The sequence below is a fragment of the Nomascus leucogenys genome, chromosome 22a, assembly GCF_006542625.1.
Source record: "Nomascus leucogenys isolate Asia chromosome 22a, Asia_NLE_v1, whole genome shotgun sequence".
NCBI classification, from domain to species: Eukaryota; Metazoa; Chordata; class Mammalia; order Primates; family Hylobatidae; genus Nomascus; species Nomascus leucogenys.
Genome location: NC_044402.1, coordinates 130,363,713 through 130,386,016, shown reverse-complemented (window position 1 = coordinate 130,386,016; position 22,304 = coordinate 130,363,713). Strand labels below are relative to the sequence as shown.

General features: G+C 43.0%; 1 protein-coding gene across 1 annotated transcript in view; it reads left to right on the top strand.

Annotated features, from left to right (window-relative positions):
* Positions 1-5,271: 5,271 nt before the first annotated feature.
* Positions 5,272-22,304, top strand: part of DNER (delta/notch like EGF repeat containing) — a 355,032-nt gene continuing 337,999 nt past the window's right edge. The window contains exon 1 of the mRNA XM_030803026.1: positions 5,272-5,697. Coding sequence (XP_030658886.1) covers positions 5,422-5,697 — 276 coding nt within the window. The 5' untranslated portion in view covers positions 5,272-5,421. The remainder of the gene's footprint in view (positions 5,698-22,304) is intronic.

Genomic DNA, 22,304 nt, shown 5'->3' with positions numbered 1-22,304 from the left:
TAGCTCAAGTGCTTTATGAAATATTTATATAGGGAAGATATGCTTCCTTGCTGTCTTTTTATTCAAGACCTCATTTAAACCTACCCTAGATCAAATCAATATTACAGTGATAATGTAAAATAAATTAAAAGTGTTTTAAACGGCTGCTAGAACAGTGGTTTAATTCAAATCAGAGCAAGTCTAGAGGGAAGAAAGTAAATGTGAACCTGTCTCAAACAGAATTTAAGAATTGTTCATTGATAATGGAATAAAATAATCTGAATATATATGCTAACACTTAAATGACTAATTTTAATAAAGATACTACTAATTAAAGGAATAAGATACTTACCTAGTGCTTGTGGCTATAATGCATGCAAGTCATTTATTCTTCATGATGATTCTTCAAAGACACTTAAAACTCCCATGTACTTAGTATTTATATTTTTTACACTGCCTTTTTGGGTTGATTGTTTTGTAGGAAATACTGGAAGTGGAGGAAAGGTACTATGGGAAAGTGGATAAAGCATAAACTGGTGATTTGGAGGCTTGGAGCCTCATTCTGGTTCTGCAGCTACTCAGCCTCAACAGCAATTAGCTTCCTCAGTGCATCCTCTTCCTCCTCAGAAAAGATCTTTGGAGAGTCCCATCCGATTTTCACATCTTACACCATCACAAATCAGGAGTAGTAGTTACCTTGCAGAGAGGCAAGTGAGCAAACTAACTAAAACTCTCAAGTGCCTCCCCACAATAAACCAAAACCCAGCAAGCACTGTGCATCATACCATATATTATTCATATATACAGACATATGATACATATATGACACACATCACATACATACATGATGTACATCACACACAATACATACATCATCTATATTTATGATATATACATCATACATATGTACATATATTCTATATGTATATCTGTATTTGTCCCTATAGCTCATGTGCAATATCCACTAAGTATCAGACTTTACATTGTAGGATACATAGTATCTACTTAGTGTCAGAGTCTGCACTGCAGGAGATTCATATATCAGATACAGAGTAGAGATTCAAACAAAGCATGGTTCCTAAGCCAGACTCCCCCCTATGTTTGAGTCTTGGCCATGTCCCTTGCAAACTGAGTGACTTTAGACATTTTACTTCAGCTCATTTCACCCCAATTTTGTCCTTTAATTGGGCATCAGTCATAGTTCCTACCTCATCATGCTGGTATTAGGATTAAATGAGATAATATGTAAAGAATACTCATATTAGTGTCTGCTACACTGTAAATACTCTGCATCACCACTATCATCACCTAGAGCTCTATAAAATTGGGGTTTCTGTCTCTGCTCCATGTTATATGACATCTGAAGGTCAAAAAGAATAACTTGCCCAGTGCTATCGTGGGTCCTGATAGAACCGTTCTGGCCAAAGTAGGCTGGTGCTGTTCTTCATGGTAGAAAGCTGTCACCAGGCAATGTGTCCCTTCTCTCTATACGTGGCCAACTTTTTCTTTCAAGCTGACTCCAGCTTCAATCCAGCATCCAGTCCCACCCTCTGCAGGGAAGAGGGATGTTTTCTTGTATCCTTAAAGGTTAACTGAATGTGGGAAGGGGTAGCAGGAATAACGTCACTGTCTACAGGCAAATGAAGGTGCAGAGGGAAATACGGAGATCATCTGCTAATGGCTGCAGAAAACTTAGATTCTTTTGGAAAGAAGGTGGGTGCTAAATCCCAGGTAAGTTGGAGGTGATTTATCATCTTATGATAAATAATTTAGTTTGGGTCTTAGTTCAAATCCTGGGAGATCAAGCTTGGTAACCTTTGCAATTTCTTCTAAGTATGTTTCTAAGTCTGTGAATGATGACACGGTGCACCCAGGCTAGCATTCTCACAGGATGCCGTGGTGGACAGAGTATGAAAACCTCATCAGGAGTGGTGTTCTCATTCAGGCCAGTGGTTCCCAGTTGGCTACCTGTGAACCTGCTGGCCTGGGAAGTTGATTTTCTCCATTTGTGACAAAATGCAAAAAATAAAGACAATTATATTTGCATTAGTTTGTAACATTTTTATAATACCCTATGGGTATAATGCAATTGAGTTGTAACTCTAAACTAGATCTATGAAGAGAAATGAGTCCTGTAAACTGTTTTGAAATTTTTCCTTTCCACCAAATCCAGAAGCCTTAGAATTTCTAATGGGATCCAGCCTTCTACCTGGCAGCAATAGTACACCTGAGATCACTAGTCATGCTACCTGGCTCATTGGGAACAATCAGTCCTGCTCTGCCATTTACTACTGTGTGGCCTCGAGTTATTTTACATCGTTGAGACTCAGTGGTTTAAAACTATAGTGGTTTATTTCTTATGTCATATGCCCATTGCAGGTTCCCATTGCTTCACATTGTCCTCTCTCAGAGACACAAGCTGGAGGAGCCCCCATTCCACCTCTTGGAGTCTTGCCAGTTGTCATGCTAAGGAGAGGAGAACACAGTGGGACATGCGTGGGATTTTAAAAGTTTCCATCTGGAAGTGGTGCATACTATTATTCCCTGCACATTTTGTGGCCATGGCCAATAATATGACCACATCTAACTTTAAGGAGGGCAGGAAGAGAAAGTCTTATGGAGAAGTAGCAGTAAGGTCAAATGTACTATCATTCACCTCATATTCGATTTCATTTATTTTAGCTCAGCATTTTTACTGATTAAGATAAATTTACATGTTGATTCTGGTATGAATTTTATCAGCTGCCAAAAATTTCAACTCCATGGTATTTCCCTAAAAACTTATTGTAGCTTGATAGTGACCCCTTGACTGGTAGGTTGTTAAACAGTTTTGAGTCCACTTAGCTGAATTTTCTCCATAAGATGATCAAGAGAAATTGTATTACTTTTTTTTTTTTGCTAAAATCAAGATACATTATTGGTATATTTGGCCTTTGACTTGTCAATATAGGGACTCTATCAAAAAAGGAAATGAGATGGGTCAGGATGAAGATTTGATATTCTGTAAGTTGGGAATAATATAAAACAAAAGCCTGGATTTTCAGCTTTCATTTAAACATAGAGGCAATATTATTTTAATCACTTTTGCTAATGTGACAGGGTAATACATTAGTTGGACTTTTTAGTTGAGTATTTGGGGGATCTTGCAGATGGTTGAAAAGCTGCCAGTGAAGTACCAAATCAGCTTTCGGAATCTACAGAAAAGACCATTTCTCTGAGGGTGATAATAGTAGTAATAGTTAACACTTGCATGGCGCTTAGTACATGGATGTTTTGGGACCAGGACAAGCAAGTCAATATGCTTTTTCCCCAGCATTAATCATGTTACTCTGCCTATAAGCTAAGGTGCTGGAAGATTATAGTCTTCCTTTTTAGCCTGGAAAAAACGAAAGGTTCTTGTATTGTCTCTGCCATAATATGCATTTTAAAGATCAAAGACTAAGAGAATACTTTAAGCAAAGAAAATGATCCGAAACATGCAGTAACCAGCATCCAGAAAATAAAACCACTTTTAATTATCCTATATTTCAAAATAATATGAAATACACAAACAAAGGGGTTGCTCAGGCAAAAGTATAATAAACTGAAATGTGATTTTAATTAACTCACAACCTTTTTACACTTCATCTTGCTTCATTTGTGTGTGTGTCTTGATGCAAGGGAATGAAGAGCACTATCCAATAGGCCAGGATTCAAGGTAAGAGAAGTTAGTTTCAGGAAAGAATGCAACTCCAGGGTCACAGAAACCACCTGAATGACGACACTAGTACCAGCAGAGGGTGCTGGCGTGGCACAAAATTAAGAATTATCAAAAGGAAGAGGTCTTAGATTAAAAGACAGCAGGTGTGAGGAAAAATGTAGTAACTGTATCCACTTGGAGGTCTGAATTCTCCGCTTGCAGATCTGTCTGGGGTTCAGTGATTTCCTGCAATGGCCACATGAATTTTAGGTATCTCCTGAAGCAGAAAAGTGTGACATTTGCTTCTGCGTTTGAACAGGACAGGGAGAAGCCATGCAGTTTGCCTCCTGTTTCCACTGGAGGACTTTTAGCAGCCCCTGGCGTCTGTGACACCTACAGCATAAGTTCACATGGAGTCCTTACTTTAATTTTTTTAAAAAACAAAACAAACTGTTTTTGTGTTTACTTAAAAAAAAAATTGGCCCAGACTGTCAATCCAGGGGAATCACATTTTCTTTTTTCATTTGGCCACCTTGAAAAGAAGGTAACAGGTACCTGGGAACCCACAGGTAATAGAGATTGTGAAAGGTCAGGTGGAGGAGACCAGGCTGGCTGCGCTTTATTCAGCGGAGTGCAGCCTCCCTGGCGGTCGCAGCACCAGCCAGCCCAGCCAGGACGTGTAGAAGGGCACTCCCCCCCCAACCCCCCCGAAGTAGGTCACAGCGAATGCTCCTTTTATACACAGTCCCCTGTTGCGATTCCTTCCGCTAGCAGCGCCTCTGCCAACCTGGGCTTCTGAACTGTTGTTCTTTCGGGCGTTCTGGGCTGGGAGTCAATTGACCCACTGGATTCGAATCCAGACTTTCTGGGCCTCAGTTTCCCCCTAGGTTCAACGACAGGGGTGGACAGCCTGACACCGAGGCCTCTTCCCGCCCTCACACGCGGCCAGATATTCCTTAGTGGCGCGGCAGGCCACGCGCTCTGGAAAGGGCCGGCGAGGAGGAGACAGCTCGGTCAGCACCAAGGACAAGGGCCCCGGGTCCGCCTGGCGGACGCGAGGTCACTTCCAGGCGAACCCGGCTGCTGAGAGAGCGTCGGGCGCAGGGTTCCGTGGCCGGGCGGGAGGGTCTGCCGGGAGAAGCGCTGTGGCAAGGGGAGCGGCCCCGAGGGATGAGGCAAGGCCAGGCCCCTCGGCGGTCTCGCAGATTCTGCGCCAAGAGGCCAAAGGTGGCTGCTTCGAGCGCGCCGCCCCTCCCTTCAGGCGCCCTGCCTTCTCCCGCGCCCTCCCCTGCCCGGGCCTTCGGGCGCACCTGGTGCTCCCGGCTCTGGAGGCCTCTCAAAGCCCCCCTTCCCGCGCTCGTGGACCTCTCCAGCCCCTTTCCTGCCTCAGCGTCGCCCGGCTCCCTGTACCAGGGCTGCATCTGGACACACCCGTGACTTCGACCCACTCCTGGGGGATGGGGTCCCGCGTCGTCTTCCTGCAACCCCCATCCCAACTCCCTGCGGGGAAAGAGGCCCCACTCCCCGGTGTTTCCGAGCCGGGGCCGCCAGGCGCCCCGCCCCCCGCTCGCCCCGCCCCGCCCCGCCCCGCAGGCCCCGCCCGCCGTTGCCCGGGGAACCGTGGATCCCGCAGCTGCAGGAGGCGCCCAGCCCCGCGGAGCAGCCCTAGCCGCCACGGTCGCTCTCGCAGCTCTCGTCGCCACTGCCACCGCCGCCGCTGTCACCGCGTCCTGGGTCCGGCTCTCGCGCCCTCCTGGCCGGCCATGCAGCCCCGCCGCGCCCAGGCGCCCGGTGCGCAGCTGCTGCCCGCGCTGGCCCTGCTGCTGCTGCTGCTCGGCGTGGGGCTCCGAGGCAGCTCCCTGGCCAACCCGGTGCCCGCCGCGCCCCTGTCTGCGCCCGGGCCGTGCGCCGCGCAGCCCTGCCGGAACGGGGGCGTGTGCACCCCGCGCCCTGAGCCAGACCCGCAGCACCCGGCCCCGGCCGGCGAGCCCGGCTACAGCTGCACCTGCCCCGCCGGGATCTCCGGCGCCAACTGCCAGGTGAGTGGAAGCGGCGGGCGCGGTACAGGGCGCTGGTCCGGCACCAGCAGCCTCTTCCCGCCGGCCCTGCTGCTGCTGCCCGACAATGGGCACGCCTGACATAGGCTTTCTCACTTCGGGAAGGAGATGCATCCAGTCTCTTGGCCCGCGTGGACGCGGACCCCCGGGCCGACCCTGATTCCCTTACCCACCCTGGTTCCCGGGCGGGGCCAGTCGGGCTCTCGGGGTGTGCCGCTCCGGGGCTCGGCACTCCTCGCGCGGGGCTTCAGACGCTCCGGTTGGCCACCGAGTGGTGCGCCCCTCCCGGCCGGGCCGAGCCAAGAACCACTTGAGCGGTGCCCGCCTTGGCAGCACGGAGAAGCCGGCTCCGAGCGTCCCCGGCGAGGTGTTCAATGTCCAAGTGGTCCACGCTCCACGTCCGGCTGGACCCTGTGTGTGTAAAGGGTGTGCGGTGTGGGAGGCAAGTGATGGTGGGCCCCGTGCCAGGTGGTGGGGCACTTTCTCCTTCTCTTCCTCCGCCCTTGAGGGCTGTGACAAAGCAGCCAGAGGACGAGGAGGGCAGCTGCCTCCCCTCGGCCTGCGACCAGCCCTCTCTAAGCTTAGGAGCAGTGTTGGAACAGTCGGAGGCATTCGAGGGGGCATTGTACGTGGGGCTGGCAGGGCCGCTCTTCCTGCCAGACGCTCCATGGGGCGCACGCTTGGGGCTGGCAGCCGGGGCGTGAGCAGGGCACCGGAAAGCCGCCAGAAAGCGTGGGGCGGTGCGAGGGATGGGACGATGGGATGTAGCCAGCAGCCGCCCGTGAATTTGGGGTTTCCAAGAGAATTTGACAGAAAATAATATCTGGGGCTTTTACAAGTCCGTTAAAGCTCTGTGATACCTATTAAAATCAACATTTTCAGTAGGCAATTTGGTAGGACTGTGTGTACAGGTAGAAAATCCCCAAACCTGTATTGCAGGGTAGGGCAAATAATGAAGTTATCTGAAATGATTACATGAAACCACATGAATATGGACGATATTTGGGATCAGATACTATCTTTCTTACATTTAGGGTGGAGGAGTTTGTTTCATATAAATTTGATAACAATGATTGGAGAGTTACTTTGAGAATGCTCAAACAGGTTCTTTCAATGGGGAAAAAGGCTGCCCTTTCAATATAACAGGTTTCACAATTTTTTAGAGGTAAATGGGATTGAGAAGCTTGACCTTGACAGCCAGATTTTTTTTGCATTTATCTAGAATCTTTTTATTTCATTCAATAGCAAATTAGCAATCTGAATCTATCTTTTCAACATTCAAGAGGAGGGGAGGCAGCTGCCCTCCTCTTTGTTTACTGGTTTCAATAAGCTTTAGTTACTTGAAGGGAGGTGATGAGGAGGAGGAAGAATTTGTGTGATGTGAGCATCAGGAGTAGGTTTGGGACATGATAGCTTCTTGGGGGAAATGCCTGTTGGAGCCATTCTAACTATTAGAAAAAATCTTGCTTTTGCAAAAGTCAAAATAACTGCAAATCAAAAACCAAGGAATGGACTCACGCTAATTTTCCCTGTGGATTGATGATTCATATGACTTTTCCTGAAGAAATGAATTGTCTGAGTGTGTCCATCAAATTGCTGTTATATTTACACGTCGGAATTTTATCCTTCAAAGAAATAATTGATTTGGACATAGGGTTTAGTGGGAATGGATGGGAGAAGGTAGCTTAGAGAGCACATCGATTTACATGAGAAGAAAGACTGGACACTGGGAATTTAACACAACTCTGAGATGGTTTTTGGTGACTCTAAAAATAGATATAAGATATCTTCAAGAAAAAGAGGTCTTTAGTGCTGCCTAAAGACGACTAATAAAGAAACATAAATATTTTGATTTGTCCTAAGTAGTGACTTGATATATAATATAATTCATTCAGAAGAGTCATGAACTAATACATAACATTGCAGAACCAACTGGATCAAAACAGATTCAGGTTTCTTTTGTAGCTCCCATTGGAGGTAGGCTTAGCTGTGTGAACACCACCCACCTGAGCAGAAGCAATACTGCATGCCCTGGAGTGTGAGTTGAAGAGAGAGCTAAAGTTACTGTAATCCTCATAGGAAAGCTTAGTGAACGTGGAACTTGATTGGACTTGGTTACCCAGAAAAACTTACTGAGATGATTCAGGGCCTTAGAATCCATAAAAATGGATTCCTAATGATTTTAATTTAATCGTTCATGATCTCGCAGTAAGACTTGAGACTCATTTTTTCATGGGAACGGCAAAGAACACAAAAGACAATTTCAAAAGAGAAGTTAAACCTGGGGTGGTGGGGAGGGGAGGGGAGAGAGGGAGAGAGAAACTACACATACTCAATTACAGATAAGGAAAATGGATCTTAGCCACTGCAGACTGTGTGGTTGCTGAAATAGAACCTCGTGCTCACTGGATAAATTGGAAATGGAATTTTACCTGGATGTGAAGAGGATCTTTTAAACAGAGCGTCACTCCTCCTCCTCCAAAGACAATAGTGTTAGCAATGGTAACATTAGAACCTAACCTTGAAGTTTCTTTCTGTGTGTGGAGAAATTTTAAGAAAATCATAAACTACAAATTAGGATTAAAATGGCTGTCTTTAGGCTTTTTTAAAAAAGGCTGTCTTTAGCTTTTCTGTGGTTGGCTGATTGAGTTTGCGTAAGTCAGTGGGGTCCAGGACATGCTTCTTTTGTCACCTGAGTCATGGAAACTCATAGGATTTGGGAATTGTAGGTCGTGTGGGTTTGAAGTCAAGCTGAAGTTAAAACTACTGGGTCTTATTTCCTCATCTTCAACGATGGAATCTATGGGACCTACCTCATAGGATTCCTCATGAAGATAGTGATTCCATTCCTTGATGTCTGATTGCTGCTGACAGCTTTAAAGCCTCTCCTCTCCCTCTTCCTCTTTCCTCCACATCAAAACAAGCTGATAAGAAAGCCCAGGGGTTCCCTCCTTTGCTGCTGGTGGGTGGTTCAAACCATGCAAACTCCTGCCCTGTGCTACCCCAGGCCAAACCCCAAAATGCAGCAAAACCCACAAGCCAGTCTCCTTTCCCTGTTCTCAGAAGCCATTTAAACCCATTTGGGAGCTGCCTGCTCTCCCCAGAGAACCCCATTATGTCAGCAGTAAATCTTTTTATATCCTGTGTGTGTGTGTGTGTCTGTGCGTATGCGTGCACACGTGTGTGTGCACCATTTTCAGTCTTAGGGTCCAAACCAAATTTTGGGTGGGTGTCCATCCTGTCTCTGTGGGATGTTCACACTAAGGTTCTGGGAAGGATTAAATTAATTAAGTGCTGTAAATCACTGAGCACCTGTGACATTTCTTTCTTTGTAAACTTTCTGCACATATTTCAAATGCTCATTACCTTAACTAGATCGAACAAGTATCATCATCTCTTTTAGTCAAATGTAGAAAATGAAGCTCATTTTGACTGAGTGACTAATCCAAGGTCACATTTTGATACTGCCCTGAAAATCCTCTAACACATGCAAACATCTTAAATCATGAGAAATTCAGCTGATTTTAAAACTGTATATGAAAATCTAATTTGTAGATACATAATGATGATGATGATGGTAGCTCACCCTCCTTTTAAGCACTTGCCACGTGCCTGCACTGTTCCAAGGACTTTGCAGACATAACTTGCTGATCCTTGCAATGTCCTATGAACTGAGTGCTGTCCCTACTCCCGTTTTATAGATGAAGTGCAGAAAAGTGAAGTGACTGTCCCAATGTTGCACTGCTAGTAAGTGTGAGAACTGGAATTTGAGCCAGCCAGGCTGGCTTGATACAGGGCTATAGAATCTAAAGAGTGCCTAGAGGAAAATCCAGCCCTGGACCTGTCACAGTTACAATAGGGAGCAAGAGCTATAACCTCCTTGAGTTTTATCATTAAAAAGGGGATAAAGTAATTTCTGAGTCCAGTCTTGCTCTCAATGAGCTTGTATGAGTGTGCTCAGCTGGAATAAAAAGGCACAGAGGTGACAAAGACACAGATTCTCCTTATGCCACATGCTAACCAGGAACCTTCACCTTAGAGTTAGAATTCTGGGTCCTGGCTGAAGTTATTTTACCATGATGGCAAGCAAATGGACACTACATAAAAAAAAGTGTTTCTGATAGGTTTGAAAAAACTTCAACCGATTAGAAATTGAGGCTGCTCTTGCTTGTTCTGGTTCATTTGGGGAAGCAGGCAGTTATCAGAGGTGGCAGTGCCTGGGCCAATTTTTCTTTTGTGGTGAGTGATACAGAAACTCCTTCTATTGGGCTGTCCATCAAAGAAGGGGCTATTTACATTTGTATTACTTTGTTTGTAAAGCTTATTTTATTTTCATAAAATAATGCTTTGCCTAATATTCAAGCAGTCAGATACCTGTTTGTTTTTTCATTACATGTTCCCTAAGGATCTTGTCCTTCAGGATTATAATAACAATGTGTTAATTTCTGCACTTGGAGTAAAAAGGGGACATGCGTGGCTGCTTTTCATGCAAGTTAATTTTACTTATTAAACTGATTTTATAATCCTTTCTTCTGATTAACCATGCTAACTTGAAACAATGGTCTGCTTCAGAGGAACCTATTTTTGGTTGAGGTTTGCTAACAAAGAATTCTAGTTCTTTGTACTGCATCAGTCTTTGTTACTGGACTTTACACACATACACACACAGACACACACAAACTCACATTGTAGTATGTACAAAATGTTGAATAGTAGCTGAGATGTAAAGAGACATTGCTTCTTTCTCTGGCTTTTCTATGAACTTCTTGTGACTTTGGGATAATTATTGAACATCCTTGAACCTCAATGTTCGTATCTCTAAAATGGACTAACAATGCTTATCTTATTTTCTTTATAGAAATGATGTAACTCACAAATAAGAACATGGTAAAGTTCTTTTTAAAAGTGTAAAGAAGTATGCAAGAATGAAGTTTAAAACATTTTGAAAAAAGGTAACATGTTGCACAAATAAAAGATATACTAAGAAAAGGATTGTATTTTTCCCATATAAAATGATTATATTAGTTTATTCAGTGTGTTTGATTGTCTTCCTTCAATGGACACAGCTTTTTCTCTCTACTAGGATAAATTATGTTATGACATGTTTTGAAAATGAAAATTTAATTAAACTTTTTATAAATGTGTACTTTTTATTCTGAAATAAATGATTTCTTAGAAAATTCTCAGTGACTTGAAGTTTTCTTTTGAAATGAAAGAACAAAAACGTCAACATTTTTGTAAGAATTTTAAGAAAAGCAGGAAACTTGATGTTTTCTTAGTGTTATTAAAGCGGAATGATTTGCCTATTTCGTGCATTGCATTCTTGCTGCGTTCTTAGGAGGTATCGCTCTTTTCAGCTTGGCCACCTCACAAAAACATATTCCTGTCTTTAGCTTCTTTGCTTAAGCTTCTCATGTGACATGGTACCATCAAAAATGGTTTTGTTTATGCCCTCATTTGATAAGCATCAAACAAGAAAGAAAACCTAGTCTGAAGTTGAAGGGTATTTGAGTCAGAAAGCTGAATGCTGGGGTTGTATTTTTAGATATCCTTATCAATTCAGTAGGCAGCTGTGGTCAGAGCCGCTTAACCCAGAGGCAGTGACTGCAGAATCCTGCCCCCACCAAACAGAAAACCCAACAATGTGGCAAAGCTTTGCAGACAGAATTTCTTTATATTTACCCCTTCCTCTGCTTCCCCCACATTAGTGCTCAGCCCTGGCAGTGTATTAGACTGACGTGGCAGCTTGAACAAAAATGAGTGGGTCCTACAGTTCCCCTGTCCCCCAGATTCTGATTTAATTGGCCTAGGGTAGGGCCTGGCACTGGTAATTTTTAAATGCTCCCCAGGTGATTCTACTGTATGACTTGGGTTGAGAAGCTCCTGCTAGACTCTTATTATCTTCCTTCATAGCCTGCTCAGCATATAGCATGTGGCAGAGAAAAATGACAGTTGCACCTGCTCTTGGTCACTCCTGCCTGAAGGGCAGCCAAGCTCACAGCCTGGAAACTCCTGGTCCACACCCTCCTCAAATGGTATGGATTTTGCATCTCAAAGTGAACTTAGAATGGAAACAGTCCAAGCGTGGGAGTCAGGCCTGGGTTAGAATCTGGCTCTGGGTGTCCTTGGGTAAGTGACTCCTTTCTCTGAGGCTTGGTTTTATCATCTGTGAAAATGGGATCCTGATGCCAGCCTTGAAAGTTGCTGTGGCTTAGAAGTGTCTAGCCCAGTGCCTGGCCCATCAGAGACACCGGATAAAAGGTGCTCACTTCTGTTAATTCCTCCTCTGTTCTTCTCACCCAGTGAGTGCAAAGAACAATAAGAAAACAGTGAAGAGAGCATGAGCTGACAGTCTAGACTATTAGGGAATCACTACTCATTTTTTATTTGAACACACTAACCTACCTTCAGTCAGTAATCACGATGTGCATCTTAGAGCAGTTGTCTTTAAGAGCTCTCAGAATCTCCGCTCCCTCCTCCCCCAGTTGCATGGGAACCCAGCACTGGGGCTACATACAGTAGGCTCTACATAATATTGTTGAATAAATGACAGGTTTAGTGGGGTGCAGCTGTGGGCACCAGGAGGGCACTAGGCCTTGTTGGGTAGATCCAGGCCATATGAGGAGGGACTGTGTTTAGGAGAAGGAAAGCAAGTGAAGACATTTAATCTGTTTAATCATTTCCCTTGTGCCAGGTCTGTTCTGGGAAGTGCAGAATATTTTTCAATAAATCCTTTGCAGTAGCTCTAGCTTTTATTATTTCCAGTAAAGCTTTCTTTGAACAATACTTTTCTGTGGCCAGGTGCTGTGGTTCACACCTATAATCTCAGCACTTTAGGAGACTGAGGCAGATGGATCACCTGAGGTCAGGAGTTCAAGACCAGCCTGGCCAACATGGTGAACCTGCATCTCTACTGAAAATACAAAAAAAAAAAAAAAAATTAGCCAGCCGTGGTGGCACAGGCCTGTAGTCTCAGCTACTCGGGAAGCTGAGGCAGGAGAATCACTTGAATCCTGAAGGCAGAGGTTGCAGTGGGCTGAGATCGCGTCACTGCACTCCAGCCTGGGCTGAAGCGAGACCCTGTCTCGGGGAAAAAGAAAAACAAAACAAAAAACCACCTTTTCTGATGAACTAAATCAAGGGTGGCCAAACACAGTTCTCATCCCCGTTCTTTCTACCAACTAAGAATGGTTTTAACATTTTTAAGTGGTCGAAAAAAAATCAAAACCAAACTAATATCTGGGCCGGGTGTGGCGGCTTACACCTGTAATCCCAGCCCTTTGGGAGGCCAAGGTAGGAGGATCGCTTGAGCCCGGGAATTCAAGAGTAGCCTGTGCAACATAGTGAAACCTTGCCTCTATATAAAAAAAACTCATATTGCATGAAAGTTATATGAAATCCAGATTTCAGTGTCCAAGGATAAGGTTGTTTTGAACACAGCCACACATGTTTGCATAAGTGTTGTCTGTGGCTGATTACATGTTCCAGTGGTAGAGGGGAGGAGTTGCAAGAGACAGCATGGCTCACAAAGCCGAAAATATTTCTTTATTTATTGAGATGGAGTCTTGCTCTGTCACCCAGGCTGTAGTGCAGTGGTGTGATCTCGGCTCACTGCCGCCTCCGCCTCTCATGTTCAAGCGATTCTTGTGCCTCAGCCACCCGAGTAGCTGAAGTTACAGGTGTGCGCCACCACATTCGGCTAATTTTTTTTTTTTTTTGTATTTTTACTAGAGATGAGGTTTTGCCATGTTGGCCAGGCTAGTCTTGAACTCCTGTGGTCAAGTGATCCACCCATCTTGGCCTCCCAGTGTGTTGGAATTACAGGCGTGAGCCCCTGCACCCATCCCAAAAATACTTATTATATGGCCCTGGATAAAGGAAGAAGTTGGCTGACCCTCTCCTAAATATTTCCGTAAACATTGGTGGAAAGAGTTTATTTTTTTCATTTTTATTTATTTGACTTAGCCCAAGGCTCCTCTCCCTTTTCCCTTTTCCTCTTCTTTTCCATCCCTCTTGATGGCTACCTCTACCTAGGCTCTAGGTAGGGCCCTGGGACTGACAGAAAGAGTACAGTCATTATCTTCGAATTGCCTAAATCTCTAGAGTCTTCCTGGACAGATCTGAACTTTTCCTTTTATATCAGCCCTTGACAACATGTCTGGACACCGTAGTTAGAGTTTATTTCCAGGGAAGTGTGTGAGGCAGGGAAAAGAAATGCTAACTGGAGGGGTTTTGGGTGTGGGTGAGCATCTTGACTGAGTTACTACAGCCTTATAAGCTTTCCTAAACCCCATTTCCTCAATCATTGACAGGATGATTGGAAAGATGACAGTGAATAATAAGGTCTCTGACACAGAACTGGCTCTCTATAAACACAAACTGCTATTTTGATAAAAGTGAATATGAGTCCCCATCTTATGGCTAAGGAAACCTACCTGGGGTCCTATAGCTTGGTGACAGAGTTGGGGATCTCAGCCCAGGCGTGGTGGCTTTGAGTATGGGGTTATTACTCTTACTGTACTGCTGTGCCTCAGACTGCTCCATGGTTTGTGACTTTCAAAGTGAGCACCAGAGGGAAAAGGGAACCAGAGGGTTGCAGTTCCATTCTGGAAGTTTTAGTTTCTGTATGGAGGCTTTGGGTTTGTGTAATGTTAGTGTATTTCTTTCTTAAAGAGGAAAGAAAAGGCATAGGGCTTTTGAAAAACAGGATTTGAGAAATGAAATCACTGTGCTTGAAAGAGAGGCACTTGGAAATAGAAACGTGTCTGCTGTCTTTTGCTCACAGTTCCTGAAAGCAAGCAGGTCCTTTAGAATTTCAACACTGGTACTTACCTGGTCCTTGTAGTTAATGTAAAGGAGCATTTGTAATTACATTTTGGGTTTCGGAGGCAGATTAAAACTCCTTTATGGAAGACATTCTGTGGTGGAAGAAATCGCAAGAGAAGAAAAGTATCTAGTCCTTCTTTTCCATGAGACGGCTGAAGCAGAGTCTGCAGCAATGGGCTGATGGGGGCTGAGTGGAGGACAGCTGAATTACCATTACTGCTAGTATCCCACTGCGTCGAAGTCAGATTTCTGCAATATGTCATTTGGAGCAAAATCTTGTGGTTAATTTTCAAGCACAATAGAATGTATTAGAATAGGACAAAAAGTTAAATATGTCCGAAGTATATTACTTTAGAAAGGGAAAATGCAGTACAGGAACAATGAAAAGAACACCAAAATCTTTAGCTTCAAATTGACTAGCTGTATTGCTTCTTCCACAAAGGATTCCCAGACTCTTTTCATTTTATAACTATTTTTAAAATTAAGGTATAATTTATGTACAGTAAAATTCACTCTTGTTGGCATTCATTTCTATGCATTTTGACACACAGGTGTGTAACACCACCACAGTCATCCCTATACATTTCCACATGCTCTGTTGTAGTAAACCTCTCCCCAGCCCCAGTCCCTGGCAGCCACTGGTCTGATTTCCATCACTATAGTTTTGCATTTTTCTAGAACGTCATACGTGTGCATTTTCCACTGAACATAATGCTTTTGAGATTGATCCATGTGGTTTCATGTATCAATTGTTTGTTTCTTATTATTGCTGAATAGTATCCATTATATAGCTAGATGACAATTTGTCCTTTCACTAACTGATGAGATTTGGTTTGTTTCCAGTGTCTGGTGATTATGAATAAAGCTTCTGTAAGTGTTCACATACAGGTCTTTAAGTGGACATGTTTTCATTTCTCTTGAGTAAATAACTAGGATTTCCTGCAATTGCTGGGTCATGTGGTAAGTGCGTGTTAAACTTTAGAAGACGCTGCCAAAGTGTTTTCCAGAAGAGGTGTACCATTGCATTCCCATCAGCAATAAATGAGGGTTCCAGTTGCTTGCATCCTTATCAGTTCTTGGTATATCATTGGTGATTTAGGTTTTAGCTATTCTAATAAGCATGCAGTGGTTATTACATTTTGGTTTTAATTTGCATTTTTATAATGATTAATGATGTTGAACATCTTTTCATATGCTGTTTGCTATCCATGCCTCTTCTTTGATGAAATGTCTATTCAAATGAGTTCTGAGGTTGTTTTTCCATATTTCTGATTCAAATTCAAATCCCTTACTTGATATGCGATTTGGAAATATTTTCTCCCAATCTGTGGCTTCTCCTTTTCCTTTCTTTTTTTTTATTTTCTTTCTTTCTCTTTTCTTTCTTTCTTCTTTTTTTTTTTGAGACAGGGTCTCACTCTGTCACCCAGGCTGGAGTGCAGTGGTGCAATCTCATGATCTCAGCTTCTTGTAACCTCCTCCTCCCAGGCTCAAGCAATCCTCCCACCTCAGGTTCCTGAGTAGCAGGGACTACAGGCATGTGCCACCACACTCAACTAATTTTTAAATTTTTAATACAGATGGGGTTTCACCATGTTGCCCAGGCTGGTCTCAAATTCCTGGACTCAAGCAATCTGCCCACCTTGGCCTCTCAACGTGCTAGGACTACATGCATCAGCCGCCGTGCCCAGCCCTTCCTTTTCTTAACAAGGTCTTTCAAAGGACAGGTTTTAAAGACCAATGAAGTCTAATTGGTCCATTTTTTTCTTTTATGGTTTGTACTTTTTGTGTCCTATCTGAGCGATCTTTGCCTAACCCAAGGCCACAAAAATCTCCTCCTGTTTTCTCATGTATCATTTAAGGTTTGACATTAAGGTCTTTGACCCATTTTAAGATAGTCTCTTTATATGTGGTGCAATGTATGGGTAGTTTTCGTTCTTTTTTTTTGCTTGCAAATGTCTAATAGTTTCAGAAACATCTGTTGAAAAGACTGTCTATCTCCACTGAATTATTTTGGTACCTTTGTTTAAAATCATTTGACCAAGCATGTGTGTCTATTTCTGGACTCTTTATTTTATTACATTTATGTCTCTTTTTGCCAATTCTACACTATCTTGAGACTACTGTAGTTATAGTAAGTCCTAAAATCAGGTTGAGTCCTGTAAATATGTTCTCCCCCCTTCTCCCCACCACCTGCCAAATTATTTTGGCTACTCTAGAGCCTTTAGAACTTGCTTTTTACAATAGCATAGGTGCAGAGCTAGAGAAATGCAGTTCTCCCAGGCACATATTGAGATGACAAGAATCCTTCAAAACAGGGTAGAATTTTACACTGAGGTAGAACCAGGATTCTTAACCTGGGATCTGTGGATGGTTTCAAGAGTGTATGGACACTCACATACTCTTTTTTTTTTTTTTTAAATCATCATCATAATTATTATTTTTGGTGACAGGGTCTTACTCAGTTGCCCAGGCTAGAGTGCAGTAATGTGATCATGGCTCACTGCAGCCTTAACCTCTATGGCTCAAGTGATCCTCCTGCCTCAGCCTCTCGAGTAGCTGGGACTATAGGCATCCACCACCACGCTCGGCTAATTTTTAAATATTTTTGTAGAGGCAAGGTTTCACCATGTTGCCCAGGCTGTTCTTGACCTCCTGGGCTCAAGTGATCCTCCCGCCTTGACCTCCCAAAGTGCTGGGATTACAGGCCTGAGCCACTGTGCCCAACCTATCGTCATTATTTATTTATTGCTAACATGAATTCAAACCAAGTATGCAGTTTACCAGAACAGAGCAGGAAATCAAGGCATGATTGCCATCACCAAATCTTAGTCTTCAGCGAACATTTCCATGATGTTGGCCTGAAGACACAGATTCTATCAGTTTTTTCGGGGTTCCATGGTTAAGCACTGCAGCTCCTTTCAAATTTTTCCTGAAGACATTATTTGGATCTTTCCAATAAGGCTTTTCTCCTACTTGGCAGTAGCTGAGTGCACATTCTTCCCGAACATGCCTCAGCCCCTCTCTACAACTGGTTTGGCCCGCATGCCGTTGGGGCTATATCTGTTACGTCCGATGTCCTTGGAACTGGCAACCATTTTGCTGTGTAGTTTTACATTTTCTTCTTGGTACGTATAAGCATATGTGAAGCCTATGTAAATACTTTTATATGCATACAAACTATTTTATATAAAAACTAACCCAACCTATACATAATGTTCTGCAATGTTTTCCTTAATCTATTTTGAGCATCTTACCATATCTTTTTTTTTGTTTTTTTTTTGAGACGGAGTCTTGCTCTGTTGCCCAGGCTGGAGTGCAGTGGCTCCTGGGTTCAAGCAATTCTCCTGCCTCAGCCTCCCAAGTAGCTGGGACTACAGGTGTGTGCCACCATGCCCGGCTAATTTTTTTTTTTTTTTGTATTTTTAGTAGAGATGGGGTTTCACCGTGCTAGCCAGGATGGTCTCGATCTCCTGACCTCATGATCTGCCCACCTCGGCCTCCCAAAGTGCTAGGATTACAGGCATGAGCCACCGTGCCTGGCCACCATATCTTAAAACAGAAAGCAAACCCATTCTTTTCAATGGTTGACTAGTATTCCATTGTGTGACTATTTACATATTAAGTCCTTACTAAAGCACGTTATTTCCAGTTTTTAAATAATATTGCAAAAAATTAGCTGAGTGTGGTAGCACACACCTATAAACCCAGCTACTTGGGAAGCTGAGGTGGGAGAATTGCTTGAACCTGGGAGGTGGAGGTTGCAGTGAGCCGAGATCACACCACTGCACTCCAGCCTGGATGACAGAGTGAGACGCTGTCTCAAAAAAAAAAAAAAATAAATAAAAAATAAATAAATAAAAAAAATAAAAATGTTGCACTGACTCCTATACACACACACACACACACACACACATATTGACATAAATGTATATACATTAAGCATTCTAATAAATACTGCTAAGTTGCCATCCGAAAGGGTTGGAGAATTTTGCAAATTTACTAACAGCATATGAGAATGCCTACTAGCCCCCATTTTTTTTGTGTGTTAACTGATAGGTAAAACATGATATTTAATTGGTTTTCTTTGCATTTAAAAAATTATGAATGAGGGAAGATTTTTTTTATGAATTGCCTTTTCTTATTTTTGTCTAATTTTCTTTTGGGTTGTACATTTTCCCCCTATTGATTCATAATGGCTTGTTGTTAATGAAGGAAATTAAATTCGCCCTTTGTCCTTTGTGTTGTAAATCTTTTTCCCTATGTATCATTTTTCATTTGACTTCGCTTATGCTCATTGTTTTGCTCTTTAGAAGCTTATAATTTTTAGTTCTTATTTAGCCAGATTCATCAATGGGGAAGCTGATAAATTTTAATTAGAAGTCTATACTTTATACTGTTACCATACTGTATAATATGTTGAGAATTAGCAGATTTGAGCCAAGAATTTGCTTTTGAAAAATTCTATTTTGTCCAAGATTTGTATTGATAAGGTTGATTCTATTATTTCTTTAGAATGTACAATTAAAGCTGGGCGTGGTGACTCATGCTTGTAATCCCCAGCACTTTGGGAAGGTGGGGTGGGCGGATCGCTTGAGCCTAGGAGTTTGAGACCAGCCTGGGCAACATGGCAAAACCCCATCTCTACTAAAAATACAAAAATTAGCCGGGTATGGCAGTGCACGCCTATAGTCCCAGCTACTTGGCAGGCTGAGGTGGGAGAATCGCTTGAACCCAGGAGGAGGGGGTTGCAGTGAGCTGAAATCCAGCCATTGCACTGCAGCCTAGGTGACAAAGCAAGAGCTTGCCTCAAAAAAACAACACAAAAAGTACAATTAAATATAACTTCAATTTATGCCTTTTTTAAGAAGGGTTGGCATAGATTTTCTAAATCATATTTAAATATTTTTAATTTGTCTTGACTTTTTATTGAGGCTGGAACACTGTAACCATTTTATCAAGATTCTTTTTTTTTTTTTTAAGAACTACTCGGCACACTTTTAATAATTGTCATGTGTTCCTTAGTATTTTGTTAAAATCACCAAGTTAATTTTAATGGCATTATTGGATAATAGAGTATTTCTTAAAAGTTCTTGATGGTGTAATGGTCTGATTTCAAACAATGTTCTTCATCCAGGCTTGGGCAGAAAGGCTTGCACTAATATTCAGCAAAATGCAAATTTCCCTTATGCTTTACTGTCCATATTGTCTTTTTAGCTCCTTTCCTCTTGAGAACAGCCTTATTTCTCCTGACGAGGGGTTTTTGTGACCCTCTATCTTCATTTTTACTCTTTAAAATTGGCCATTGGTTGTTTTGGTTGTGCAAAAGGGAATTCTTTTATTTCTGTAGAAAAGCCTCATAATGAGAGAGATAATAGGAAAAACAGAGAAATGAGAACGAATATTAGCGTTTCTATGAGGCCACAAATAAACCTTTAGCTGGAGATAAGTAAATTCCATATTATTATTATTTTTTTTATTTTACTAAGGGAGAGTAGGATGTGGTAGGGTGGAAATTTTGGAGCTACACACTGACTAAATGGGAAGTCACCTTTCTTTTTGTCACCTAAGGAAAATAAATTGTTATCATTGTGTTCAAACTTAACAGCGTGATGCCAAAAACTGATGCTGACACCCTTTTGAAAATCACAAGTCGATTTTATGCAAGGTTTTTCTTGCTTCCCTTGCTTTCCACGGACCCTACAGATGTTTTATATGCTTAGAAGAGCACATAAATGCAAGCAGAGCCTGTGGGAATTTAGGTGAAGTCAAGAGCTTTTTCTCCTAACGTAGATCTTTCCTGGTAGTATGTGAGTAGGCTTTTGATTGTTTTCTTCTTTCTCCTGTATATTTGGAAAAATGATTGACTTGCAAATGTTGTCCAGGAAACGGAGACCAGCAGGGTACAAGGCTGTTGACAGAGGCCATTCAGTTGATCTCCTTGCCTCCCTTTGCCCTTCCACTTTTTTTTCTTTTATTGTTTTCTTTTAGAGACAGAGTCTCGCTCTGTCACCCAGGCTGGAGTGCAAGTGGCAGGAGCGCAATCACAGCCCACCGCAGCCTTGAACTCCTGGGCTCAAGCGTTCCTCTCACCTCAGTCTCCTGAGTAGCTGGGACTACAGGCACATGCCACCATACTTGGCTAATTTACTTTTTATTTTGTAGAGACGGGGGTCCTTCTGGTTGCCCAGGCCTCTATGTTGCTGGTCTTGAACTCCTGGTCCTAGCAGTCCTCCTGCCTTGGCCTCCCAAAGTGTTAGGATTACAGGCGTGAACCAATGTGCCCAGCCCTGCTCTTCTACTTCTACATGCATGCCTTGAAAACTCCTTCCTCAGTTGGAGGCAGGTCTTCTTTCCCAGAAAAGGGAGTCTTTATTTCCTGTTACGGCTCACCTGTACACCTGCTTCCTTCATGGGTGCTTCTGATGAAGGGCTGCTTGCCTCCTGGTGTAAACTCCGAATTAGAAACCTGGGAAGAAGCATGCTTCCTTGGAGAGTTCTTGTATTCTATTCTTAGGCCTCTGACCACAGTCCATTAGGAAGATGCTTCTTGCATAGAAAGGAACATCAATGAAGTTTGTCCATATTGAAGTAGACAGATAATAAAGAGTCTTGAAACGTCCTGTGGTTTCTCATCATCCCATATTGCCAATTCTCTGTATCATAAACCATCCCAGGTATATCTGTAGAATCTGTGTTGTCTTAAAACATTTTATTGAAATAAAAGTCACATAATACGAAAGTAATCATTTTAAAGGGAACCTTTTAGTGGCATTTTGTGTGTTCATCATCTAGTTCCAAAACATGTTTGCCATCCCAAAAGGAAACACTGTATCCATGAAGCAGTTACTCCTCTTTCCTCCCTCCTCCCAGTCACTGGCAACCACCAATCTGCATTCTGCCTCCATGGATTTACTTATTCTTGGTATTTCATAGAAATGGAATAATCCAATATGTGACTGTTTGTGTCTGGCATCTTTCACTTAGTATAATGTTTTTGAGATTCATCCATGTTGCAGTATTTATCCGTACTTCGTTGCTTTTTTATGGCTGAATACTATTCCATTGTTCATATATATCACATTTTGTTTATCCATTCATCTATTGATGGACATTTGCATTGTTTCCACCCTTTGGCTATTGTGAATAGTGCTGCTATGAATGTGCTCATACAAGTGTGTGTTTGAGTCTCGGTCTTTAATTCTTTTGGGTATATACTTAAGAGTGGAATGACTGGGTTATATGGTAATTCCATATTTAAATTTTTGAGGAACTACCAGATGGCTTTCCATCTGTGTTATCTTCTTACACAACCTGAGCCCCAGGATCCCCCCTAGATGGTTACTTGCAGCCTCTCCTTGCATACCAGACTGATGTCTTCTTGCTACTGTCGTTACCTGGGTGATAGCATCCCAGAAGCTCCATTCCAGCCGTGATCTGAGGTCTCAGCTCCCCAGGACACTCTGCTGGCTCAAATCCCTGGTCTCTTCATGTAAGGCCCAGCCTCCTGTACCTCCTTCCCAAGAAAGCCTGTGAATTGGGAAGCTTTGTTCTCTGACTCAGCCTGGGTCATGAATGCTGCCCCTCCACTCCAGTAAGTTATGCCTTATGCTAACTCCTGTGGTCTGCTGAGCTCCTTTGGGAGAAGCAGAGAGCTTGCTGGGGCACTTGAGCCACTGGGAATAAGTGGCCCTAGATGTCATTGGTCCAATTGCCTCACTCCGCTGAAGAGGAAACAGAGGCCAGAAAGTTGAAAAGATAATTAT